At 46.0% G+C, this 25820-nt stretch overlaps 1 protein-coding gene across 1 annotated transcript in view; it reads right to left on the reverse strand.

The window, feature by feature from the left end:
* Positions 1 to 25820, reverse strand: part of LOC144262364 (uncharacterized) — a 52050-nt gene that overhangs the window by 22927 nt on the left and 3303 nt on the right. Inside the window, 13 exon segments of the mRNA XM_077812125.1 lie at positions 6171 to 6224; positions 11531 to 11584; positions 12923 to 12967; positions 13929 to 13961; positions 13964 to 13984; positions 14187 to 14240; positions 14732 to 14788; positions 14875 to 14928; positions 17053 to 17106; positions 17195 to 17287; positions 18884 to 18961; positions 20250 to 20643; positions 21220 to 21340. Of these exon segments, the coding sequence (XP_077668251.1) occupies positions 6171 to 6224; positions 11531 to 11584; positions 12923 to 12967; positions 13929 to 13961; positions 13964 to 13984; positions 14187 to 14240; positions 14732 to 14788; positions 14875 to 14928; positions 17053 to 17106; positions 17195 to 17287; positions 18884 to 18961; positions 20250 to 20643; positions 21220 to 21340 (1112 nt within the window).

Raw genomic sequence — 25820 nt, forward strand, 5'->3', positions numbered from 1 at the left:
ATAAGTCATGTGTTCTAGACCCCTAATCATTTTTGTTGCCCTTCGCTGGACTCTCTCCAATTTATCCACATCCTTCTTGTAGTGTGGGGCCCAAAACTGGACACAGTACTCCAGATGAGGCCTCACCAATGTCGAATAGAGGGGAAAGATCACGTCCCTCGATCTGCTCGCTATACCCCTACTTATACATCCCAAAATGCCATTGGCCTTCTTGGCAACAAGGGCACACTGCTGACTCATATCCAGCTTCTCGTCCACTGTCCCCCCTAGGTCCTTTTCCGCAGAACTGCTGCCTAGCCATTCGGTCCCTAGTCTGTAGCGGTGCATTGGATTCTTCCATCCTAAGTGCAGGACCCTGCACTTATCCTTATTGAACCTCATCAGATTTCTTTTGGCCCAATCCTCCAATTTGTCTAGGTCCTTCTGTATCCTATCCCTCCCCTCCAGCGTATCTACTACTCCTCCCAGTTTAGTATCATCCGCAAATTTGCTGAGAGTGCAATCCACACCATCCTCCAAATCATTTATGAAGATATTGAACAAAACCGGCCCCAGGACCGACCCTTGGGGCACTCCACTTGATACCGACTGCCAACTAGACATGGAGCCATTGATCACTACCCGTTGAGCCCGACAATCTAGCCAGCTTTCTACACACCTTATAGTGCATTCATCCAGCCCATACTTCCTTAACTTGCTGACAAGAATACTGTGGGAGACCGTGTCAAAAGCTTTGCTAAAGTCAAGAAACAATACATCCACTGCTTTCCCTTCATCCACAGAACCAGTAATCTCGTCATAAAAGGCGATTAGATTAGTCAGGCATGACCTTCCCTTGGTGAATCCATGCTGGCTGTTCCTGATCACTTTCCTCTCATGCAAGTGCTTCAGGATTGATTCTTTGAGGACCTGCTCCATGATTTTTCCAGGGACTGAGGTGAGGCTGACTGGCCTGTAGTTCCCTGGATCCTCCTTCTTCCCTTTTTTAAAGATTGGCACTACATTAGCCTTTTTCCAGTCATCCGGGACTTCCCCTGTTCGCCACGAGTTTTCAAAGATAATGGCCAATGGCTCTGCAATCACAGCCGGCAATTTCTTTCGCACTCTCGGATGCAACTCGTCCAGCCCCATGGACTTGTGCACGTCCAGCTTTTCTAAATAGTCCCTAACCACCTCTATCTCCACAAAGGGCTGGCCATCTCTTCCCCATTTTGTGATGCCCAGCGCAGCAGTCTGGGAGCTGACCTTGTTAGTGAAAACAGAGGCAAAAAAAGCATTGAGTACTTTAGCTTTTTCCACATCTTCTGTCACTAGGTTGCCTCCCTCATTCAGTAAGGGGCCCACACTTTCCTTGGCTTTCTTCTTGTTGCCAACATACCTGAAGAAACCCTTCTTGTTACTCTTGACATCTCTCGCTAGCTGCAGCTCCAGGTGCGATTTGGCCCTCCTGATATCATTCCTACATGCCCGAGCAATATTTTTATACTCTTCCCTGGTCATATGTCCAACCTTCCACTTCTTGTAAGCTTCTTTTTTATGTTTAAGATCCGCTAGGATTTCACCATTAAGCCAAGCTGGTCGCCTGCCATATTTACTATTCTTTCGACTCATTGGGATGGTTTGTCCCTGTAACCTCAACAGGGATTCCTTGAAATACAGCCAGCTCTCCTGGACTCCTTTCCCCTTCAAGTTAGTCCCCCAGGGGATCCTGGCCATCCATTCCCTGAGGGAGTCGAAGTCTGCTTTCCTGAAGTCCAGGATCCGTATCCTGCTGCTTACCTTTCTTCCCTGCGTCAGGATCCTGAACTCAACCAACTCATGGTCACTGCCTCCCAGATTCCCATCCACTTTTGCATCCTCCACTAATTCTACCCGGTTTGTGAGCCGCAGGTCAAGAAAAGCGCCCCCCCTAGTTGGCTCCTCTAGCACTTGCACCAGAAAATTGTCCCCTACGCTTTCCAAAAACTTCCTGGATTGTCTATGCACCGCTGTATTGCTCTCCCAGCAGATATCAGGAAAATTAAAGTCACCCATGAGAATCAGGGCATGCGATCTAGTAGCTTCCGTGAGCTGCCGGAAGAAAGCCTCATCTACCTCATCCCCCTGGTCCGGTGGTCTATAGCAGACTCCCACCACTACATCACTCTTGTTGCACACACTTCTAAACTTAATCCAGAGACACTCAGGTTTTTCTACAGTTTCGTACCGGAGCTCTGAGCAGTCATACTGCTCCCTTACATACAGTGCTACTTCCCCACCTTTTCTGCCCTGCCTGTCCTTCCTGAACAGTTTATAACCATCCACAACAGTACTCCAGTCATGTGAGTTATCCCACCAAGTCTCTGTTATTCCAATCACGTCATAGTTCCTTGACATCACCAGGACCTCCAGTTCTCCCTGCTTGTTTCCCTATCTGTTTCCCTTTCAGTATGCAGTGTATCTCGCTGGTTAACAACATGTTCTCCATGTGATAAACACCTTTGCCATTCTCTGTACCCTTCAGCCTCCAAGATCATGACACAAACATAAAAAATGCTTCCAGACCCTCACCTAACATATGATGCTTGTCCAGGATAGAACACATGGAGTCTTGCACAGATGCGCTTGTTAAAACTCATATTTCCTAGTCCCATCAGTTGGCTTTGAGGGTGGGGAAGGGATGGGATGAAACTTTTCCATCAGCAGAGTCAACGTGGTTCTCATAGGTTGGTGAAGAGCCAATAGATAAGGGTTTCTCCAGTACTTTCATGAGGTATACTCCAAATATCATATAAGCTATGACTCAATAAAATAGACATTCCTCCAGTATGCAAGCTGCACATTTCTTCAGAGTCCCATGCAGTCTCTCCACTATCCCATTTCCTTGGGGATGGTACATACCAGGTTTATAATGTACTTTAACAATATTAAAACCTCAGAAAACCTTCAAACCATCTTGATACCAAAGGTGTCCCATTATCTGAAACGAGGCTCTCTGGTAAGCCAAACATCACATATAAAATGGTTAGGCAAGAAATGAGCTGCTTTCACATGTCTTGTGAAATTATGAATGCAAATAGATAAAGTGAATAATAATCTGTAACATTGACAGAGTGTAGGCGTGGAAACTGTGCCGAGGTCCCTATTGCATGCATCAGTCTGAGTCACTACAGGCTTCCTTGGATCAAATTAAGCATGGGATTGGATCCCAAAGAGGACTTGATGCAGGGTTTCAAAACCCTGCTTTGTCTCTTTAGTCCAAACCAACTGGCCCTGGCCCTCGGTTAAATCCCACAGTGGCTTGACAAAGATACTAAAATGTGGCAAAGCATGGCAACCTCTATATTGAGTTAGGCCAAGGAATGAACATAAACTGCTACCATCAGTGGGTAATGGTAGCAAAGCAACAGCATGTAGCCAGTCAGATGTTGGTTTCACATCATCGACAGAATTCCCTACAAACTATACAGCATCTTTTGTTAAATTGCACTTGGCTGCATTCAACTGTATGCCAACTTGTTGGAGTTGGTCTAGCTGGTCCAGAATAGCATTAAGCTCAGGAAGGGTCTTAGCAAAGATGAGAATGTCATCCTGGATATTATCAAGGAGCTGAGAGATCACGCTCAGAAAAACCCAAGGAGCAGTAACTACATCAAAAGGGAGCCATTGATAGCAGTACCTCCCAAAGGGTGTACTGAAAGTCAATAAAAACGGTGAACTTTTAGCCACAGGTATTTGCCAATAAATGGATCGGTAATCCAACTCAGGGAAAGTCCAGGATCCACTTACTTGGCATATCACCCCTTTGAAGGTTGGCAATTGAAACTCCTCAGGTTTCCTATATTTATTAAGTGCTCTAGAATCTGTGCACATTCAAATGTTGCCATTCTTCATTTATACGATAACTCTGTGTGAGCTCCAGTCCATAGTCCCTTCCACTTCCTGAATGATACCAATATGTTTCATGCGCTGTTCTTCTCACATAGCAGTTCTAGGCAGGCAGGCAGGGAAATAGGCTAAGTGACCTGTAGTACTATAGCAGAAACACTGAGGAGATAGCAACTTTTGCTGCCAAGGCTGCGGAGTTGGAGTGGGTAGTGTTGCATGACTCTGGGCAATGGAAGCAGAAGGAGCAGCTGACAGTTTAATTGAAGACACAAAGGTAGCAGCAGTCTGAGACATAGAACCACTTTCAGCTGGAATCCCCTCAAATGCCTCACGCTTAGCAACCATGGTATCAAAAATTAGCACTCTAGCATTTTCAGCCAGCAACAATTTGCCCCGGCAGTCATTGGCTATACCAATCACAAAAATATCCCTGAGCACGATCATCAGAATTTCCCCAAATTCACAGTTCTGGGCCAACTGCCGCAAACAACATGCAAACTCATGTATGGTCTCATTGGGCTGCTGGCAACCTTCAAAAAATGTTCTCCTCTTAAGCAGAACAGCATCTTCAGTCCCAAAATACTCATTAAGGCACTACATGGCAGCATCAAATGAGGACTTGGTTTCCAGGACTCCATCAGAAATAAGAATGCTATCATGGCCCAGGCCTAAGCAGTTCTGCAGCAAGGATAACCTAACAGCTTTTGGAGAGTTGCAGGATCTGCACATAGTTCTGAACATTCTGAATGAAGTACGGACAGTCAACAGCTGGAGGGTGTGAAGGCAGCATGGATTGCAGAATAGAAGCACTCATTGCCATAATATTACACTCCAATGCACCCCAGAACAGCAATCCCAGACCACAAGGAAATTGAAGTGGTCAATCAAAACATACAATAACCATAATCCAGTTATCTTAGCAACAGTAGGAACAAAACAGAACAGTCCAAATGTCAGGTATGTAGCAGCAGGGCCTGGGTAACTGCACACACCCAACACTATGTACACGCACAGAAACAGACCCTGGAACACTGAGCTCAGGGAGCAGGAACCAGGAAAACAAACAGAAACAGGGAGCAGGAGGCAATAAGCAGGAAGGTAACAGACACACCAGTCGTTACACAGCCTGAGGGGCGGGACTAAGGAGGGTCAGATGATAGACTAATGGAAACCTGGCCCTTGTAAAAGGAATGAGAGTGAGTTCAGTCAAAAGTTGAAAGCACAAGGAGTAAACAGGCAGGCACTCAGGTTGGCTGGCTTCTGTGATAGGTCCTGCAAGGAAAAGGGTTGTCCAGGGAAACCAGCATGAGGCTCTATACCAGATCCAGGAAGGACATGAGGCACTGAGCCCAGAAGGTGAGGGACTTTTCTGTTTGGTGGGACTTTTTAGTTTGGACTCTTGCTTCCCCAGAAGGCGTTGTTTGTTGTGACTTGGCTGGAGGGCTAAGCCACATCTCCAGCACAGATTAGTGTGCAGAGAGCCAAGCAGATCCACCTTGGGGAGGGAAACTGAGGCAGGGAGTGCACAGCACCATGTTTGGCCAACAGGGAGCACCTCTGAACAGCCATGTCCCAATGACAGCCCCTTGTTCTTCTTTTGTGAATTTTACATGATTCTCTTGTGTGGAGAGTGAGGTCACTATCTATTCAGTTCTAAGCCTCTCTACTGAGGCTGCCAATATCAATGCTAATGAGTGCAAATCATGATAATGGTTCTTGTGATATCACTGTCTAATGGGAATTGGACTAAGATCATTTCATTTCAGAGACCAGTCAGTTAACGTCAGTATGGAAACAACTTGTGGGACTAATCACTAGCAGCTTGGGATGCATTTGAACTGGTGACCTGTCGGTAAAAGACTCCATTTCCCAATCCTCTAAACCAGTGATTCTCAAAGCTGGTCCTCCACTTGTTCAGGAAAAGCCCCTGGTGTGCCAGACTGGTTTGTTTACCTGCCACATCCGCAGGTTCGGCTTATCGCAGCTCCCACTGACAGCGGTTCGCCGCTCCAGGCCAATGGGGGCTGCGGGAAGCAGCGCGGGCCAGGAACGTGCTGGCCACCCTTCCTGCAGCCCCCATTGGCCTGGAGCGGCGAACCGCTGCCAGTGGGAGCTGCGATCGGCCGAACCTGCGGATGTGGCAGGTAAACAAACCAGTCTGGCACACCAGTGGCTTTCCCTGAACAAGTGGCGGACTGGCTTTGAGAAGCACTGCTCTAAACCACATGGTCCCTCTCTCTTTAGTAGTCTAGCTTTAGATACAGTAGAGTTGCTTGTTCTTGAAAAGCAGAAACATAGCTTACTGTAGCTCCTTTTGGTCCGGGTGGACCAAAATCCCCTGGAACACCAACAAGGCCCTGCAATTAACAAACACAAATACCTGCATTGTGTAAAAAGAGGTACCGGCTTTCATGAACAACTAACTTCTACTATGAATTATCAGTGCAACTATAACCTGTATAAAATTACCACATACAAGCAAGATACACTTCTGTCCATTAGGAGCACAAAGTTAATCTTACACCTGAATATACAAGCTGAAAAGGATGAATTAAAAAAAGTTGCTCATAACAAATCTGGTACATTTTTCATCTTTACTGTGACGAACAACATATGCCATTCTTTAGTGACTGGTACTCCATATCTGAGTAGATTTTTGGTAATGAAACAATCACTGAAGATAATGGAGTCTTGGAGGCAGAACGAAGGCAGGGTCAAGCCTGTAAGCATTATAAGAATAATGGGAAATATTTTGGTTCCACTGGAACATTCGTTGTAATAATCTGTGTGGTGTTTATCGGACAGCAATAAAAGGGGTGTGAAGAACATGGGAGATATCTGTATTATTTTTTATGAATAGTATATACAACTTTTTCTATTTGATTGACTAGCATGATGTCTGCCACAGGGGGACAAAGAATTAACTTAGGCTATGTCTACACTACATCATTTACAGTTGCATCAGTGCAGCTGTGCCATTGTAGTGCTTCTGGTGAAGATGCTGTAAGCAGACAGGAGAGAGCTCCACCTCCGTGAGAAGCAGCAGCTATGTCATCGGCACTTAGGTCAGTATAACTTACGTTGCTCGGGGAGGTGACTCTTTCACACTCCTGAGCAATGTAAATTATACCAAAGTAATTATGGCATAGACATAGTCTGAGTCCTCCTCTGCAGGATGGCAGACAATGGATACAGACAGCCCACTCGCTAATATTTAACCAAGCAATACAGGTATCAAGAGTTGTAGTCCAAGGGGAGACTACTGGCCAAAGTCTATTGACTTCTTAATGATCCACTCTAACAGACAGAGTATTGGAGAATGGAAAAAACCCAGGGGGAGGGCACCAAGAGACAAAGATGTTAAAATTTGTTATTAAAAGTGTCTCTGCAGCAAGACCAGTTCCAAACCAGAGGACAAGACTGCGTAGGAGAAAAAGGAATGCAGAATAATCTTAGGTGCCCTGGAAGACACTAACTAAGACCCACTGAATAAGGAAGGGTCTTGTGCGCAGGTGTTAGCTGTTTTCCCTATATCTGTATATCTCTTGTGCTGTGTCTAAGAGTAAAGTGTGTGTGTGATTTAGTAGTCCATATGTGTAATGAAGCAGAGTGGCCTCCCACGGACCTGGAGGGGGAGGAAGCCCCCACTGAGCCCTGGTGGGCAGAGCCAGGCCATGCTCAACCCTCCCGCTTGAAGTCAGTGGGCGGATCAGGAAGTATAAAAGGCAGGTCTGGAAGCTCAGTTGGGTTGCAGCTACCAGTGAAGCCAGATGCCTCCTGCTTGCTCTGGAGCTGGGAGACTGCTGCAAGCCGTCATGGGCTGAGGACTGGCCAGAGCCGTACGCCGACCCAACCACGAAGGAGTTGCCAGGAGTACCACAGGCCTTCTACCCTGATGATCTTGACAACCCTCTGCAGACCCAGGTACAACCCAAGGGGGAGTTAGGAAGTGGCCCAAGGGCAGCTGACTCAAGACTGACTGCAGCACTGCCTGAGTTTAGATCAGCGTACGGTCAGGATCCCCCCTGACAAATCCTGCTGCCACAGTTAGGGCCCTGGGCTGGGGTGCAGTGGAGTGGGTGGGCCTGCGCCCCTACCCCCCCCCGCCACCCCAACCCTGGGGTGGCAGTCTCCCCCTAGGGCCTGAGCCCTAGATTCCTGTTGCCCCACTGTGACTGAGGGCCTGGGCTACTTAATTTCCATTGTTGCTCGACCCTGAAACAGGCTCGAACTATAGACTCATTGCCTTAGGGCTTGGGCCACCTAACTGCCTTTTGCTGCTGGGCCCTGAACACAGGCCCGAGCTATAGATTCTTGCCGTGCCACTAATTCCCCAATACAGGCAACGCCCAGAGACGTAGTGAGGCGGACTGGCCTCCCATGGACACGGATGAGGAGGAACCCTGCTGCTGAACCACTACTTGCTTTAAATGTCACAAAGTCCCTGAAGGGAGAAATACTAATCTAGAGCACCCACAAATTGTGAATCTTGCGATTTGGGAGTCAGAACTGATCTTGGGGCACAGGGTAGCTGAACCACAGAGTCCCCCATCCTGAGAAGCGATACCAGACTTGGAGACTGTACACCAGGAGTATGCCTCAAAGGCCAGATATAGAAGAGAAGTGTCTGAATGCTGTGGCAACTCAGTAAATTGAAAAGCCCATGGGATCCAGAGGTTTGGATCCAGTGCAGCAGTCTGGTGAGCATCCACCAGGGGGAGTTTAGCAAGAGTAAATCGGAAAACCTCCATGACATTTATTTCACTAATTTAAGAAGATCAAATAACTAAAGCAAATGAAAGTGTTAAATAATGTAGAAAAATACACAGACAGATTCTGAGCAGTGATTTACACTCTAACAGATTGATCTTCATGGGAATAAATAGAGGATATTCATTGAGTTTAACATTAAATGGGACCCTCATGATCATGTAGGGGGATGAGGTGGACGAGGCTTTCTTCCAGCAACTCACGGAAGTTACTACTACATTGCAGATCCTGGTTCTCATGGGAGACTTCAATCACCCTGATATCTGCTGGGAGAGCAATACAGCGGTGCACAGACAATCCAGGAAGGTTTTGGAAAGAGTAGGGGACTATTTCCTGGTACAAGTGCTGGAGGAACCAACTAGGGGCAGAGCTCGTCTTGACCTGCTGCTCACAAACTGGGAAGAATTAGTAGGGGAAGCAAAAGTGGATGGGAACCTGGGAGGAGGTGACCATGAGATGGTCGAGATCAGGATCCTGACACAGGGAAGAAAGGAGAGCAGCAGAATACGGACCCTGGACTTCAGAAAAGCAGACTTTGACTCCCTCAGGGAACTGATGGGCAGGATCCCCTGGGAGAATAACATGAGGGGGAAAGGAGTCCAGGAGAGCTGGCTGTATTTTAAAAGAATCTGTATTGAGGTTACAGGGACAAACCATCCTGATGTGTAGAAAGAATAGTAAATATGGCAGGCGACCAGCTTGGCTTAACAGTGAAATCCTTGCTGATCTTAAACACAAAAAAGAAGCTTACAAGAAGTGGAAGATTGGACAAATGACCACGGAAGAGTATAAAAATATTGCTCGGGCATGCAGGAGTGAAATCAGGAAGGCCAAATCACACCTAGAGTTGCAGCTAGCAAGAGATGTTAAGAGTAACAAGAAGGGTTTCTTCAGGTATGTTAGCAACAAGAAGAAAGTCAAGGGAAGTGTGGGCCCCTTACTGAATGACTGAGGCAACCTAGTGACAGAGGATGTGGAAAAAGCATACATACTCAATGCTTTTTTGCCTCTGTCTTCACGAACAAGGTCAGCTCCCAGACTACTGTACTGGGCAGCACAGCATGGGGAGGAGGTGACCAGCCCTCTGTGAAGAAAGAAGTAGTATGGGACTATTTAGAAAAGCTGGACGAGCACAAGTCCACGCGGCCGGATGCGCTGCATCCGAGAGTGCTAAAGGAGTTGGCAGATGTGATTGCAGAGCCATTGGCCATTATCTTTGAAAACTCATGGTGATCGGGGGAAGTCCCAGACGACTGGAAAAAGGCTAATGTAGTGCCCATCTTTAAAAAAGGGAAGGAGGAGGATCCTGGGAACTACAGGCCAGTCAGCCTCACCTCAGTCCCTGGAAAAATCATGGAGCAGGTCCTCAAGGAATCAATTCTGAAGCACTTAGAGGAGAGGAAAGTGATCAGGAACAGTCAGCATGGATTCACCAAGGGCAAGTCATGCCTGACTAATCTAATTGCCTTCTATGATGAGATAACTGGCTCTGTGGATGAGGGGAAAGCGGTGGACGTGTTGTTCCTTGACTTTAGCAAAGCTTTTGACACGGTCTCCCACAGTATTCTTGCCAGCAAGTTAAAGAAGTATGGGCTGGATAATGAACTATAAGGTGGATAGAAAGTTGTCTAGATTGTCGGGCTCAACAGGAAGTGATCAATGGTTCCATGTCTAGTTGGCAGCCGGTATCAAGTGGAGTGCCCCAAGGATCAGTCCTCGGGCCGGTTTTGTTCAATATCTTCATAAATGATCTGGAGGATGGTGTGGATTACACCCTCAGCAAGGTTGCAGATGACACTAAACTGGAAGGAGAGGTATATACTCTGGAGGGTAGGGATAGGATACAGAGGGACCTAGACAAATTAGAGGATTGGGCCAAAAGAAATCTGATGAGGTTCAACAAGGACAAATGCAGAATCCTGCACTTAGGACGGAAGAATCCCATGCACCGCTACAGACTAGGACCAAATGGCTAGGCAGCAGTTCTGCAGAAAAGGACCTAGGGGTTAGAGTGGACGAGAAGCTGGATATGAGTCAACAGTGTGCCCTTGTTGCCAAGAAGGCCAATGGCATTTTGGGATGTATAAGTAGGGGCATTGCCAGCAAATCGAGGGATGTGATCGTTCCCCTCTATTTGGCATTGGCGAGGCCTCATCTGGAGTACTGTGTCCAGTTTTGGGCCCCACACTACAAGAAGGATGTGGAAAAATTGGAAAACGTCCAGCAGAGGGCAACAAAAATGATTAGGGGACTGGAACATATGATTTATGAGGTGAGACTGAGGGAAGTGGGATTGTTTAGTCTGTGGAAGAGAAGAATGAGGGGGGAGCTGCATTCAACTACCTGAAAGGGGCTTCCAAAGAGGATGGCTCTAGACTGTTCTCAGTGATAGCAGATGACAGAACAAGGAGTAATGGTCTCAAGTTGCAGTGGGGGAGGTTTAGGTTGGATATTAGGAAAAACTTTTTCACTAGGAGGGTGGTGAAACACTGGAATGGGTTACCTGGGGAGATGGTGGAATCTCCTTCCTTAGAGGTTTTTAAGGTCAGGCTTGACAAAGCCCTGGCTGGGATGATTTAGTTGGGGATTGGTCCTGCTTTGAGCAGGGGGTTGGACTGGATGACCTCCTGAGGTCCCTTCCAACCCTGATATTCTATGATTCTATGTAGCCTGACCTCATGCTTAACAAAGGCTATAGAATTTCACTCAGTGATTCCTGCATCAAGCCCATAACTTCTGATTCAGCTACAGCATATCTTTGGAAGACAATCCTGATTTAAAGATTTCCAACACCTTCTTTGGTAAATTGTTCCAATGCTAATTACCTTAACTGTTAAACCTAACCAGTGGATTTAAAGAAATGTTTGTAAGTATGTGCTTTAGTTAATATTACCCTAGGTCCTTCTTGTCCTGGTAAACCATCAGCCCCAGAGAAGCCTTCATCACCCTAGAAGCACAACAACAGACAAAGACAAAACTGAGTTCTCAACATGTAAGATAATCACCTTATGGTGTATGTAGGTATGGAAAAGTAATGCCTTTGTTTTCTGTACGCTGCACTTCAAAATTTTTAGACAGCTGCCATTTTCCTCCCAGAACAACTGCAAAGTCTATTATAGTGAGGGTTGCTAAGCATCTGGTTTTCAGCCAGAATGCCCAGTCGAAAAGGGACGCTGGCAGCTTCAGTCAGCACCATGGACCGGGCCAGTAAAAGTCCAGTCAGCGGTGCAGCAGGGCTAAGGCAGGCTCCCTGCCTGCCCTGGCTCTGCGCAGCCCCCAGAAGCAGCCAGCATATCTGGCTACTAGGTGCAGGAGTGGCCAGGGAGGCTCCGTGCTCTTCTGCCACTCTGAGCACTGGCTCCGCAGCTCACATTGGCTGGGAACTGTGACCAATGGGAGCGGTGGGGACAGTGCCTGTGGGCACGGACAGCACACAGAGTCCCCTGGCCGAGCCTCCACCTCGGAGCCAGACATGTCGGCTGTTTCTCAAGAGTTGCACAGAGCCAGGGCAGGTAGGGAGCCTGCCTTCACCCCATTGTGCCATGGACCGGGAGCCACCTGAGAGAAATGCTGTCCGGCTGGAGCCCACACCCCAAATCCCCTCCCGTACCCAAACTCCCTCTGGGAGCCTGAACCCCAAACCCCTGCCCCACCCTGAGGCCCCCACCATACCCCAGAGCTCACACCCCCAGTCAGAGCCTGCATCCCCTCCTGCATCCCCACCCCCTGTCCCAGCCCATAGCCCCCTCCTGAACTCTGAACCCCTCGGCCCCCGCCCAGAGCCCCCTCCTGTACCCCAAACCTCTCATCCCCAGCCCCACCCCAGAGCCTGCACCCCCAGATGGGGAGCCCTCACTTCCTCCCACACCCCAACTCCCTGCCCCAGCCCAGTGAAAGTGAGTGAGAGTGGGGGAGAACGAGCAAGGGAGGGAGGGCAGATGGAGTGAGCGGGAGGCGGGGCCTCAGAGAAGGGGTGCAGCAGGAGCAAGGCAAGGGTGTTCCGTTTTGTGCAATTAGAAAGTTGGCAACCCTAATTATCGGGGAGACATTCTGTGCTACCTCAGTAAGATTTTCACTTCTGTTTTTCCTAGAGAAACTTAATCCTAAATAGAAGTCATTTTAGGGTGAAGATATATAGTTTCTTTTTGTCTATTGATATAGCAGAGACACCTAAACAGCATATTAACACATTCAAAATACTGTGTGAGGGACAGTTCAATTCTAGGTATAGCAAGATTGTTTTGCAGTGTGTATGTAATATTGTTCTCTCGCTGAAGCATAGTACCTTCACTCCTTGGAATCCCATGATTCCCACAAGCCCCGGTTCTCCCTGAAATGTTGAAAAAAACAGAACTAGTTCAGTACTGGCCACAAACATTTAATTCACAAAACCTCTATTTCATGTAGTATGCCTGTGTAAATCTCCAACAGAAATCTAAAACAGAAGTGCACTAAATAGTAATGCGTTATCAAGGATCCCAATGCACTTTACACAGAAATCTTTATATAGGAATCCCGCGCCTATAATTGAAATGCTATAGCACTTTATGTATTGTCTATGCAAGGATCACTCACTCACTACTGAAATGCAGCCGCCTATAGGGTGGAACATAGCAACTCTTTTGAACCAACAACACAACAGAGCAGTTTTTAGGAGGGGGGATGAAAAAATGCTTTCAGTTGAAATTATTAGGAAAATTTTAGTTATTCAGAGCTTAACAAGTGACCCAAGAATTTGGCCAAGACACTATGGGATCATTTAAAGAGCACAAACAATCAGCAGTTCATTACCCTGTAGAACCATACTGGAAAATTGGTTCAGCCTCCACTCAGAAAAAATGCTGCCATCTACTGAGTCATCATTCAGAGTAACAGCCGTGTTAGTCGGTATTCGCAAAAAGAAAAGGAGTACTTGTGGCACCTTAGAGACTAACCAATTTATTTGAGCAAAAGTTTTCGTGAGCTACAGCTCACTTCATCGGATGCATGCATGCATCCGATGAAGTGAGCTGTAGCTCACGAAAGCTTATGCATCCGATGAAGTGAGCTGTAGCTCACGAAAGCTTATGCTCAAATAAATTGGTTAGTCTCTAAGGTGCCACAAGTACTCCTTTTCTTTTTGAGTCATCATTGTCATTTTCAGCAGCACCCTGTTTTTTCCATGAAGGTTTCCCATCCTCGTACCAACAAGGTCGGAACGTGTTTCCTTTGCTTTTGAGATCACAGCCATAGTGAAATGATACAGCAGAGAAAATGGCAAGCTCAACTTGAGAGAGAAATTAAAAAACAACCTTTTCTCCTTTTGCCCCAGGTTCTCCTCTGTTTTTCTGGGTGTTCCAGATACCCCCTAAGAGAAAAATTATGTAGTTAGTACTAACAACTGCTTCCAATAAATAAGAAATTTACAATTATGATTACCACTGCAGTGCAGACATTGCCATAGTGTGTCTTGCTTTTCTGTGATACCCTGGACAAGATGATACACTACAAGATGCACCACACAGAGATACTTCCATGAGGATTTAAAGCATTTAGACACATGTACTTACCTTGAAGCCCTCTGCTCCTGATAATCCTTTGAGACTTGGAGGACCTTGATCACCCTTTGAAAGAAAAGAACATCATCAACCCAGGAAATACATTTGCACTAACTGCAACAAGTCAGTTTATCAATCTAGTTTGCTGCCAGATCAGTTTGATGGTGATTTCCCTGTAAACCATATTGATTTTCTAGCATTTTCCAACGGATATTACTACTTCAAATCATGAACAAGCTATATGGACTAGAACCTCAGCTGCAGTAAATCACTGTAGCTCTACTGACTTTAAAGAAGCTATGCCCTAAATTAGCTATGGCCCTAAATTATTTCTGATAGCAGATTCATGGTTAACATTTCATATTTACAGATGAAGTGTTCTGTTCAATATTTTGGCAATGGCAACATGTCTCTGGGATCCTTCAGATCACAAGTATGTTGTTCATTTTCCCTTTAATAATTCACATACAAATACACAGCAAAAAAGTTAATAGGCTGCTTAGTTTCCTGTTTGATTCTGAACTTTGGCTTCATGCAGAATATAATGCAATACATACCCATTCACCATGTAACCCTCTCCTCATTCCTTTTTCACCCTTAGTGCCCACTAAACCCTTGAAGGAAAAATAAAATATATGGTATAAACAAATGAAAAAAAAATCAGATATTTTTATATACTTGAACAATAAATCAGTCATACTTTTGGACCAGGCTCTTCAGTGTTTCCATAATTTCCCTGGTTACCACAAACTCCCTATTAACAAGAAAAACAATTTCACTGTTTAATTTTAAGTGAATAGCCTGCTAGTGAGCGTCATTGGAATGACTGCATTGGGATCTGAAGTTCGTTTTATATCCACACTAAGTTACAGCATGGGCAGAGTCAATGCCAATTTCCCCCTGCTGCCAATCGAGATCTTTAAGCCAGTCCTAAAGGAAATACCTTTATAGCTAAGAGATTGAAGACCTCTGTACTCATTCTGCCCTTAGCTTCTCTACTGAATCTTGCAACAGCAACTAGTGGCAATTGTAATTGGGACTGAGTGGGCAACCTAGAAGAATTTCCAGTGTTAACTGCACAGTTGGGTTAAAGCATGAGGATATCGTCATGTTACAGCCCAAATGGTACAATGCAAGCTCAACAGGGTTCATGCACTGGAATTGGAGCTTGGGTGCAGGAAGGAAGCTGGTCAGATGGCAAGAGAGAAGTCACTATCGATGATCTTCTAATACTTTGGGACTGGCTCCTGAAGTGCCTACTCTCTTGAGGTGACATCAAAGTGACACCAAAACTACGGAATTCAAAGCGGTGATATTTAGGTTTAACTTGACAAGTTCAGACAGCTGACATGAAACTGAATGTGTCTTTTTTCTGAGTCATAAGAGGGACTTCTGCACTTTAGGAATGAGACAAACTAAATTTCCCATATGTGGGACTGTGTTACAATTGCATGTTATTACTTTAAGAGTGGGGTGGCATTCCTGGTCCTGCTTGTAGTAAAACATGAGTACAGAGTCAGTAAAGAAAGAGCCAGCTTAAAGCAGGATAAGGTAAGCTATGCCTTGCTGCCTAAGTGAGCAGCCTGTTTTCTCTCTCTCTGTTTTGGGGTTCTTGTGTGACATTGTTCTGAATTCTAAGAAATAAAGTAGTATTAGGTTGCAACCTTCCAGCAATAGTATTTATGCTTTTATCTAACTTCTGTGAGTATTCAGAGAACATAAAACAATAGAACATGGATTCTCAACTCACAGGTCATGATCCCCAGCAATATCAGGGGGTCGTGACTACCCTCTTCTTTTTGGCTAGATTAGAAAGGGGTCCTGAAACTAGTTTCTGTTGTAACATAAGATCACAGGATGGAAAGGGTTGAACCACAGACCACTGAACAAACTTTGGTTAAGGAACCTGCAAAATCCCTTGGTCACTAGGTTTAGGAAGGGGCCTGAGCCAGAAAGGGAAGGAGCAGCTAGATCAGAGGTCGGCAAACTACCGCCCGCAGGCCACATCCAGCCTGCAGGACCGTCCTGTCTGGCCCAAGCTCCCAGCCGGCAGGGCTGGCTCTACCGTTTTTGCCGCCCCAAGCACTGAAAAAACCTGTCACTGCCGAATTGCCGCCGCGGCTGGTAGAACAGAGAAGCTGCCACCGAATTGCTGCCACCACGGAAACTCTGCTGCCTCTTTCTGCTTGGAACGCTGGTGCCTGGAGCTGGTCCTGCCGGCCGGGGAGGCTAGCCCCCAGCCCCTCCCCTGCTGTCCTCCCTCCCCCGCAGGCACGCCGCGACACCCGCCACTTGCACCCGCCCACCTCCCAGGCTTTCAAGTAAGCCAATCCTGCCGCTCTGAACAGCAAGATAAGGGGGCAGGGAGAAGGGGAGTTGGATAAGGGACAGGAGGTCCCAGGGGGCAGTCAGGGGACAAGGAGTGGGTGGGGGTTGGATGGGTCAGGGGTCCCGGGGAGCCTGTCAGGGGGCAGGGGTGTGGATAGGAGGCGGGGCAGCCGGGGACAGGGAGCAGAGGGGGTGGGGGCAGTCAAGGGACAAGGAGCAAGTGGAGTTCGATGGGTCAGGGGTTCTGAGGGAGGCAGTCAGGGGGGCGGGGGGCAGGCTGTATGGGGAGGCACAGCCTTCCCTACCCAGCCCTCCATACCTTTTCATAACCCTGATGTGGCCCCTGGGCCAAAAAGTTTGCCCACCCCTGAGCTAGATCATTGCCCCTCCCTCATGTTACTACTGTTGAAGCTCCCTTTTGTCCACCATGTACAGCAATGGTGAACATGTTTTCAAAGCCGCCTATCTTTATTACTGAGCAATGTAGACTATACAAATGAAGGCATGTTTTCTTATTTAATATGAAAGACAAAGCATAAATCGTAATTACCAGATTTCCAACACTGACAGACTTTCCTTGTTCTCCCTTCTCCACTTTTTGCCCCTGGCACAGGACTAGAAAAAGGGACATCATTTCCACACAAAAATTAAAAATGATCTTCACAAATAGAAAGTTGATTTTTAAATTATACCTTGGGCCCTCTTGCTCCTTGATCTCCTGGTCTCCCATGGGCACATTTACATGCTGGGTTTCCAGTAAGACCCTGTTGAGCACTTGCTCCGCACTGACAATGAAGATACATGTTTTTTTATTTTCTGCATGGCAAAAAGTGAGTTGAGGAACATGACTGATTTGATGGCATGGGGAGCTGCCATCTCTGTTCTCCGCAAACGGGATTAGAAAATGTTCCTGAATCATATAACAGAGCTGGTGCTAGGCACACACATCAGGTGCATAGCTTTCGAGAGTTCTTGCTCTGTCAGCTTTCACAGTAACCAGAACCTGAATTTAGTGGCCTGTAGGGAACCCCCTACATACCTTGAGAGGTACACTCTACAAGCCCAGACTCACCAGTGGAGCTGGAACTAGGGGTGCTGCCACACCCCCGGCTTGAATAAAGTTTGTGGACAATACCAAGCTGGGAGGGGTTGCAAGTGCTTTGGAAGATAGGATGAAAATTCAAAATGATCTGGAGAAATGGGAGAAATGGACTGAAGTAAATAGGATGAAATTCAATAAAGACAAATGCAAAGTACTCCACTTAGGAAGGAACAATCAGTTGCACACATACAAAATGGGAAATGACTGCCTAGGAAGGAGTATTGTGGAAAGGGACCTGGGGGTCATAGTGGATCACAAGCTAAATATGAGTCAACAGTGTGATGCTGTTTCAAAAAAAAAAAAAAGCAAACATCATTCTGGGATGTATTAGCAGGAGAATTGTAAGCAAGACATGAGAAGTAATTCTTCTGCTCTACTCTGCGCTGATTAGGCCTCAACTGGAGTATTGTGTCCATTTCTGGGTGCCATATTTCAGGAAAGATGTGGACAAATTGGAGAAAATCCAGAAAAGAGCAACAAAAATGATTAAAGGTCAAGAAAACATGACCTATGAGGGAAGATTGAAAAAATTGGGTTTGTTTAGTCTGGAGAAGAGAAGACTGACAGGGGACATGATAATAGTTTTCAAGTATATAAAAGTTACAAGGAGGAGGGAGAAAAATTATTGTTCTTAACCTCAGAGGATAGGACAAGAAGCAATGGGCTTAAATTTCAGCAAGGGTGGTTTAGGTTGGACATTAGGAAAAACTTCCTAACTGTCAGGGTGGTTAAGCACTGGAACCAGTTGCCTAGGGAGGTTGTGGAATCTCCATCACTGGGGATTTTTAAGAGCAGGTTGAACAAACACCTGTCAGGGATTGTTTAGATAATACTTAGTCCTGCCTTGAGGGCAGGGGACTGGACTAGACGACCTCTCAAGGTCCCTTCCAATTCTATGAAGTAGTAATAACAAACACCAAATACGTTGTCTCCATCATCAGCACCCCCACTATAAAAATTGTTCCAGCACCCCTGAAGCTCACTCTCAGCTACTAATGCCCTGCCCTATTTCCAGATGATGAAGCCCTTCTGAATCTGCATAATAATGACAACACCTTAAGCCCCATTCTATCCCTTCTTCAGTCCCTTAGCAAAACACATCCTGATCCACCCAGCTGCCAAATATTTCCCCTGCTCCCCATGCAACATGAGATTTGGGGAAGTCTCCCTGCGGCCCTGTCTATCTCATTTAGTACAGAACACTGCAAAACCTGTGCTCACTCTGTCGGTTAGTGCTGAAGCAAAGGAGTTCATGAAAGAAAGCGCATAGCCTAATCACAATATCCAAAAACTCACAGCAGCCTTCTGAGTAAGCTTTATCTGCGTCACATTTGCATTACCGTTGTTGTAAATCCACCTGACACACAAAATCATTGGATTAAACTAATGTGAGCAATAGCAAAAATGTGCTAAGAAAATTTAGTGCACACGCGCGCAAACTCACACCTACCCACTTTGTGCTCCTCGTCACATAGACACATTTGCACAGCCACAGACATTGACCAATTGTTCCTCTCCACCCTCATTCTTTTCCGCCCCTCACCAATGAATTCTGTATCCGGAGTAGCTGCAGAATCCGGCTCACATTGGAGTACTGCCATTAAAAGAGCAAATTCTATCTCTGCTGCTTTTCTTTTTTTAAATTCTAAATTACCCAATCTGATTTCTTTGTACAAGGCAAAATTTCAAGTCAAATACTTGCTGTATGCTCTACTATCCACTAATAAAATGACCAAGTGTAAATTTTTTTAAAAATCTTATTGGCTTTTCTCACTCTATGTTTGCTTCCATTCCTAGTCTACAGAAATACAAAATCAAAATACAGTTACCTCTAGCATAAAGCCTGTGCTAGGCCAGTAATTGTATTTGTTATTATATTTACATGTAGGAAGTATTTCACTGCTATTCTGAATGCTGATAACTACAAATCTTTATTGCACAAAATAGTAACAACAATTTTTAGAGTCACATGCTCACCACCAGAGGGAGTTCTAGTGAAAGTAATAAAGTATTGTTGTGTGCCACTTACAGGAAAAATATTGAGTAGATAACTTCAGAGATAACTGTATGAAAAGTTACTACTACTTTTGTTTCAGAGTAGCAGCTGTGTTAGTCTGTATTCGCAAAAAGAAAAGGAGTACTTGTGGCACCTTAGAGACTAACCAATTTATTTGAGCATAAGCTTTCGTGAGCTACAGCTCACTTCATCGGATGAAATGTAATTAAAAGCCTGCTCCTGTACCTCTAAAATTAATGAGAGTTTTGTCATTGATTTCAGTGGGAGCAAGTGGAGAGAAAAAAAGGAACCTGCTGGAGATATTAAATTTTTTAAGGGGCAGAGGGAATTTAAATTCAACAGATCCATTTGAAAGGTTCACAAACAAAAGGATATTAACTGTAGCTAAGGAAAACTTCACCTTATGGGAGACTGCACAGAGGATAGTTAGTGTCTGAATGGAATCCCACCGGTAGCAAGATGAGCAATTATAAACAACTGTATTTAGGAAAAGAATCAGAAAAACACTTAGAAGAAAAACACTGAACACTAACTAGGTTCATGGACCTAGCCTAATGGCTTTCTTCTCTTATATTTCCAGTAGATGACACTGTGTAGTAACATTACTCAAGCTAGAAGAGCTACTTACCAAAACAGGAGACTCTTCAACTGATCTTTTTACCAGCAAAATGTATCCATTTCCATAAACACCGCTCTGTTCATTTCCTGGAACTGCACTGACCTCCTGACAGTTGATCAATAATTTTGCATCCTTGCCTTTCACACTTAATGCTAGCTTGTGCCAAGAACCATCAAAAGCCTTGTCCACATTGCTGAATGTCCTGAACATGAGTGTTTCGGATGGAGTGGCATGAAAGAAATCCAGAGATTTTTTGTCTCCCAGAAAGCGAATACCAACTCTGTTTTTGCCATCAAAATCACTAACTTGCCATAAATTTTGCACATTTTGTGGAGTGTCTTCTGGCATCTTAAACATAGCAATGATGGAATATTCTGAAGGCAAGCAATCTGGATGAACACCACTAAAACAGAACACATGTAGTCCAATTAAAGTCTACATATTGAGACACTATGTAAACCAAATCCCATTCAACAAATTTCATCTCTAATGCATTTAAACTTTATTATTTTAACAGTGCTGTAGTGTGGTAGAGGGTCAGCTAGAAAGTCACTAAGGGGTGCATTTTAAGAGTGGCATTTCAAGAATTTGTCCACATGATGTTAATGAGATCACACACTTTATTACTTCCAAAAAGATTCTACATTTTGCTCTCAGGCAGACTTCCACTGAAAACAACAGTGCACTCACTGCACAATTCCTTCACAAGGTGCAGTGTTTTCCTTCCAACTCCTTTTTGCACCTGGCAAGCTAGCCAGCATCAAGGTGCAGGGAGAAACTCAAGTGAGTGCAGTGACTCTTGCATGGTAGGTCTAAGGTAGTGAAAACCTCTTTGCACCCTCGACTCATGCACCTGCACAAAGACCAGTCCCAATATAGCCCATAAATCTTACTCACATTCTGTGTTAACTATGATCCATTTCTTCAGCAAAATCTTAGTTTTAAGGAAGAAGCACACAGAGTTTAATTTATGGCGTACCTGGTGTTTTTCCTGAGCTGTATGGTAGGATTAATGTGGTAAACTAAAAAATCTGAGTTTGATCCTTCAGCTATGTTTAGATCCAATGCTTTGGACAATCTGAACTCCTGAAGATCAACCTCTGCAATTTTAAAAAGTTTTTATAATTATAATTAGTTTCATTTGCCAAAGAGTTCATTTGCTTGGTATTTTTCTATAAAAACAACTCTTGTGGGGGAAATTGGCATAGAACTATTGACTCCAATGGAGTGAAGCCAAGTTACGGTCACTGAGATACTGACCCTGTTAGTGCTGCCAATGAAAAACTGGTTTCTCATTGTTGGTTCTGTGCAATTATTATTAAGTGGTCAGGTTTGGTTTCTGGCTCATCATAGGAGGGAGGATGCAGACAAAGAGAGCCCTTTCCTCCTGCTTGGGCACCTGTGAAGGGGGCAGTCAGAACACTTCCGCTTGCATTCCCTTCACATATGATCTGAGGGACCACCAGATCATCTAGTCTCACAGGCCCCCAGCAGCACCTACACAGTAAACCCAGCAGCCGAAATTAGACCAAATTATTACAGCCAACAGGAGACTAGCCTCTTATGTGCCACAAAAAGAGAACGGGGGGATTGAGGTGCACCAGCCTGAGGCCCCTGCAGTAGCAGGGAATGATTAAGTGAGATATATCGAAATAATCCTGGCAACTGACCTGCACCCTCACACCACAGAGGAAGGCAAAAAAAACAACAACCGAAAAACAGGTCGCTGGCCAATCTGACCTGGGGGAAAATGCATTCCCAGCCCCCATATAGTGAGCAAGAACCAGCCAGCCAAATAACTAAGAGACAGAATGCTGGGTGCCGCCTCAGAGAGCCTGCCCACCCTGCCCAGTATCCCATCTCCAGCCATGGCCATCCCTGATGATTCAGAGAAAAGAGCAACAACAAAAAATCCTACCGCAGAATATACTGGAGAGGGGGAAAATCCCTTTCGTGACCCACTGGAGCAGCGTTTTTCAAACTTCGGGTCGCAATGGGTCACGGCATGTCAGGCACTGGGTCGCTCTGGTCAGCACCACCAACCGGGATGTTAAAAGTCCTGTTGGCGGTGCTGCTCAGCTGAGGCAGGCTAGTGCTTACCTGTTTTGACACCGCGCTGCGCCCTGGAAGCAGCCAGTCCAGCTTCTCGGCAGCGGGGCCACGGGGCTCCATGCACTGCCCCCACCCCGAGCACCAGCTCCGCACTCCCATTGGCCGGGAACCAGGGGGAGGTGGTGCTGCCTGTGGGCGAGAGTCACACAAAGCCACTTGCACGCCTTCGCCTTGGAGCCAGACCTGCTGCTGACTACTTCCAGGGCACAGCGCAGTCCATGGTGCCAGGACAGGCGGGACCTCGGCACCCCCGGCTGTGCCGCCGACCAGGAGCAGCTGATGAGGTAAGTCCATGCCCCAACCCCGTGCCCCAGCCCTGAGCTCCCCCAACCCAGAATCCCTTCCTGCACCCCAAACCCCTCATCCCCGGCCCCATCCCAGAGCCTGCACCCCCAGCCTTGACCCCCCCATACTCCAACCCCCTGCCCCAGCCCTGAGCCCCCTCCCGCACCCTGAACTCCTCATTCCTGGCCCCACTGGGTCACGGGTGTCAACAATTTTCTTCAGCTGGGTCCCCAGAAAAGAAAGTTTGAAAACCATTGCCTTAGAGGCAGCTGGCTGAAGCCCTGAAGCATGAGCTCTTAGGAACATAAGATATAAACTGGAAGTGAGGCCAAGAATTGCTGAGCTCTGCCCCACGCCATCACAAGCAACCTCATCATACAATCACATTCATAAATTTGTCCTGCTCTCTTGTAACACTAATTAAGTCATTTGCCTCCACAACTCCCATTGAGAGGCTGCTGCAGAACGTCATTCCTCTGATGGTTAGCAACCTTCTTCTATTTGTAGCCTGAATTTGTTCATGGCCATTTGATACCCGTTTGTTCTTGTGCCAACATTGTCCTTTAGCTTAAATAACTAAATAACTCCTCACCCTCTCTACTGTTCCCCACCCTGAGTATTTATAGAAAGCCTATTTTTGGTGTGCTAGACTAAACAAGCCAAGATCTTCCACTTTTCTCTCATAAGTTATGCCCTTCATCCTCCTGATCATCCCAGTATTTCTTCTCTGCACCTGTTCCAGTTGGAATCATCTGTCCTCAACATGAGTGACCAAATTGTACACAATATTCCAAATGAGATCTTAGCAGTGCCTTGTACAATGACATTTATACTTCTCTATCTCTACTGGAAATGCTGCACCTGATACATCCTGGGATCACATTTGCATTTTTCATAACCACATCACATTGGTGGCTCACAGTCATCCTGTGTTTGGCCCACACACCCAGGTGCAGAAAACAGAGGTGTAAACAGGGAAGTCTGAGTGGGAGTTCTGTTGGAGGAGAAGGGAGGAACAAGCCCCTGGTCCTTAGAGGCAGTGAGGGAGTTTTTTGTGGGTGTTGTGTGGGGTTTTTTTTGTCTTGTGTGGGTTTTTTCCTTGTTCAGTTTGTAGATGATGGTAGGGGGCAGTGTGCTATGAGAGGCCAAACCCTGATTAGGGGGTGTGGGCTTCCCTGATTAGGAAGCCAAATAATCAGCCAGCAGCACAGGAGCAGCAAACAGGGGAGACTGAGTAGGAGTTTGTAAGGGGACTAGGGGGTTGGGTCTGTGATGTTCTGGTTTTCTTTTGGTGTTTGTTTGGGTCTTTGGGGTTTTTTTTCCCCTTGACAGATATTTAGGCAGAAAGGCTATGACAGGTACAGAGGTAGCAGTGGTAGTGACTGAAGCCATGGAAGAGACAATGAAGATGACTGGATGTAGAAGCTGTGAGATGTACATGATCCTAGAGCAGGTATCTGAAAAGAAAGTCGTTTGTATGAACTGCCCCATCACAGAGCTGATGGAAGAGTAGATCCAAAGCCTGGAGATGCAGGTGGAAACTATGGTTGAGTTTCAAAGGGGGTTGAGCAGATGTTGGAGCAAAGGCAAGAGGAGGCTTAAGGGAAAAGTCAAGACTTGCAAATGCAAGCTGGACTGAAGAACCTGGAGGGGAGACAGGTGGGTGAGGAAAGTGGCCAGTGGAAGCATGTGACTATGAGAACCAGGCAGAGGAAAAGACCAGCTAGTGACGGAGAAATAATGCTCAGGAACAGGTTTGCTGAGTTGGAAAATGAAGAAGGGGCACAGCAGGCTATAATTGAAGGAGGAAGGGCAAGGAAGAAGAAGAGAGCAGCTAATCCTGTAAGGAGAAGAGCTAGTGGAGATACCCAGAATTCAGAGCCCCAGAAGGATACAGAATGACTTACAAAAGATTGCAAGGGAGAATAAAAAGACAAGAGGACTTGCAGACAGAAAGAACAGGAGGAAGGCCAGAGAATCACACCATGATCAGGAAAAGGCAGGTCTACCTGATTGTGGACTCCCTACTAAGAACAGACAGGCCTGTCACCAGAGCTGATCCAGAGAACTGAAGGGTGTGCTGTCTGCTGGGAGCTAAGATAAGGGATGTGGACCTGAGGCTGAAGAGAATCCTAATGGGAGCAGGAAAGAATCCACTTATTGTCCTTCATGTGGGAACAAATGACACCTCTAAATTCTTGCTGGAACATATCAAGGGAGACTATGCCAGGCTGGGGAAGATGCTTAAGGAAATGGAGGCTCAGGTGATGTTCAGTGGGATTCTGCCTGTCCCTAGAGGAGAGAATGAAGGTGAGACAACATTATGATGATCAACAGATGGCTCAGGCACTGACGCTATAAGGAGGGCTCTGGGATGTCTGACCACTGGGAGACATTCATGGACAGAAGACAGTTGTCTTGGAATGGACTCCACCTGAGTAAGGAGGGAAATAGACTTCTGGTAAGGAGGATGGTGCAACTCATTAAAAGAGCTTTAAACTAGGAACTCAGGGGAGACTGTTGGGAGATGCTCATGTAATCTCCATGCCTGATTTTAAGAGGGGGAAAAATCAAGTAAGAAAGGATACAGCAATAGAGAAAGGAACAGCAGCAGGTAGGAGAATGGACATTAATAGAAAGGATAGTGCTGATACCAGTCAGATAGGCTGTAGAATGACTGTAACCACTTGGGTGATGAATGTGGGCAAAGCCAAGCAGCATCAGTTAAGAAGTTTATATACCAATGCAAGGAGGCTGGGTAACAAAATGGAGGAACTAGAACTACTCATGCAGGAAGTGAAACCAGATATTATAGGGGTAACAGAAACATAATGGAATAGTAGTCATGACTGGAGTACAGGTATTGAAGGGTATATGCTGTTCAGAAAAGGCAGAAATAAAGGCAAAGGTGGTGGAGTAGCATTGCATGTTGATGATCAGGTAGACTGTAAAGAAATTAGAAGTGATGGAATGGATAAACCAGAGTCTGGGCCAAAATCACTTTGGGGAAGAAAGCTACTATAGGTTCCCATGATGTAGTGCTTGGGGTGTGCTACAGACCACCAGGATCCAATTTGGTTATGGTTAGAGACTTCTTTAATGTTTTTAATGAAATAAATACTACTGGAAATTGTGTGATCATGGGAGACTAACTTCCCAGATACAGATTGGAGGAAAAGTGCT

Source organism: Eretmochelys imbricata, chromosome 3 (genome assembly GCF_965152235.1).
Source record: "Eretmochelys imbricata isolate rEreImb1 chromosome 3, rEreImb1.hap1, whole genome shotgun sequence".
In the NCBI taxonomy this organism is placed as follows: domain Eukaryota; kingdom Metazoa; phylum Chordata; order Testudines; family Cheloniidae; genus Eretmochelys; species Eretmochelys imbricata.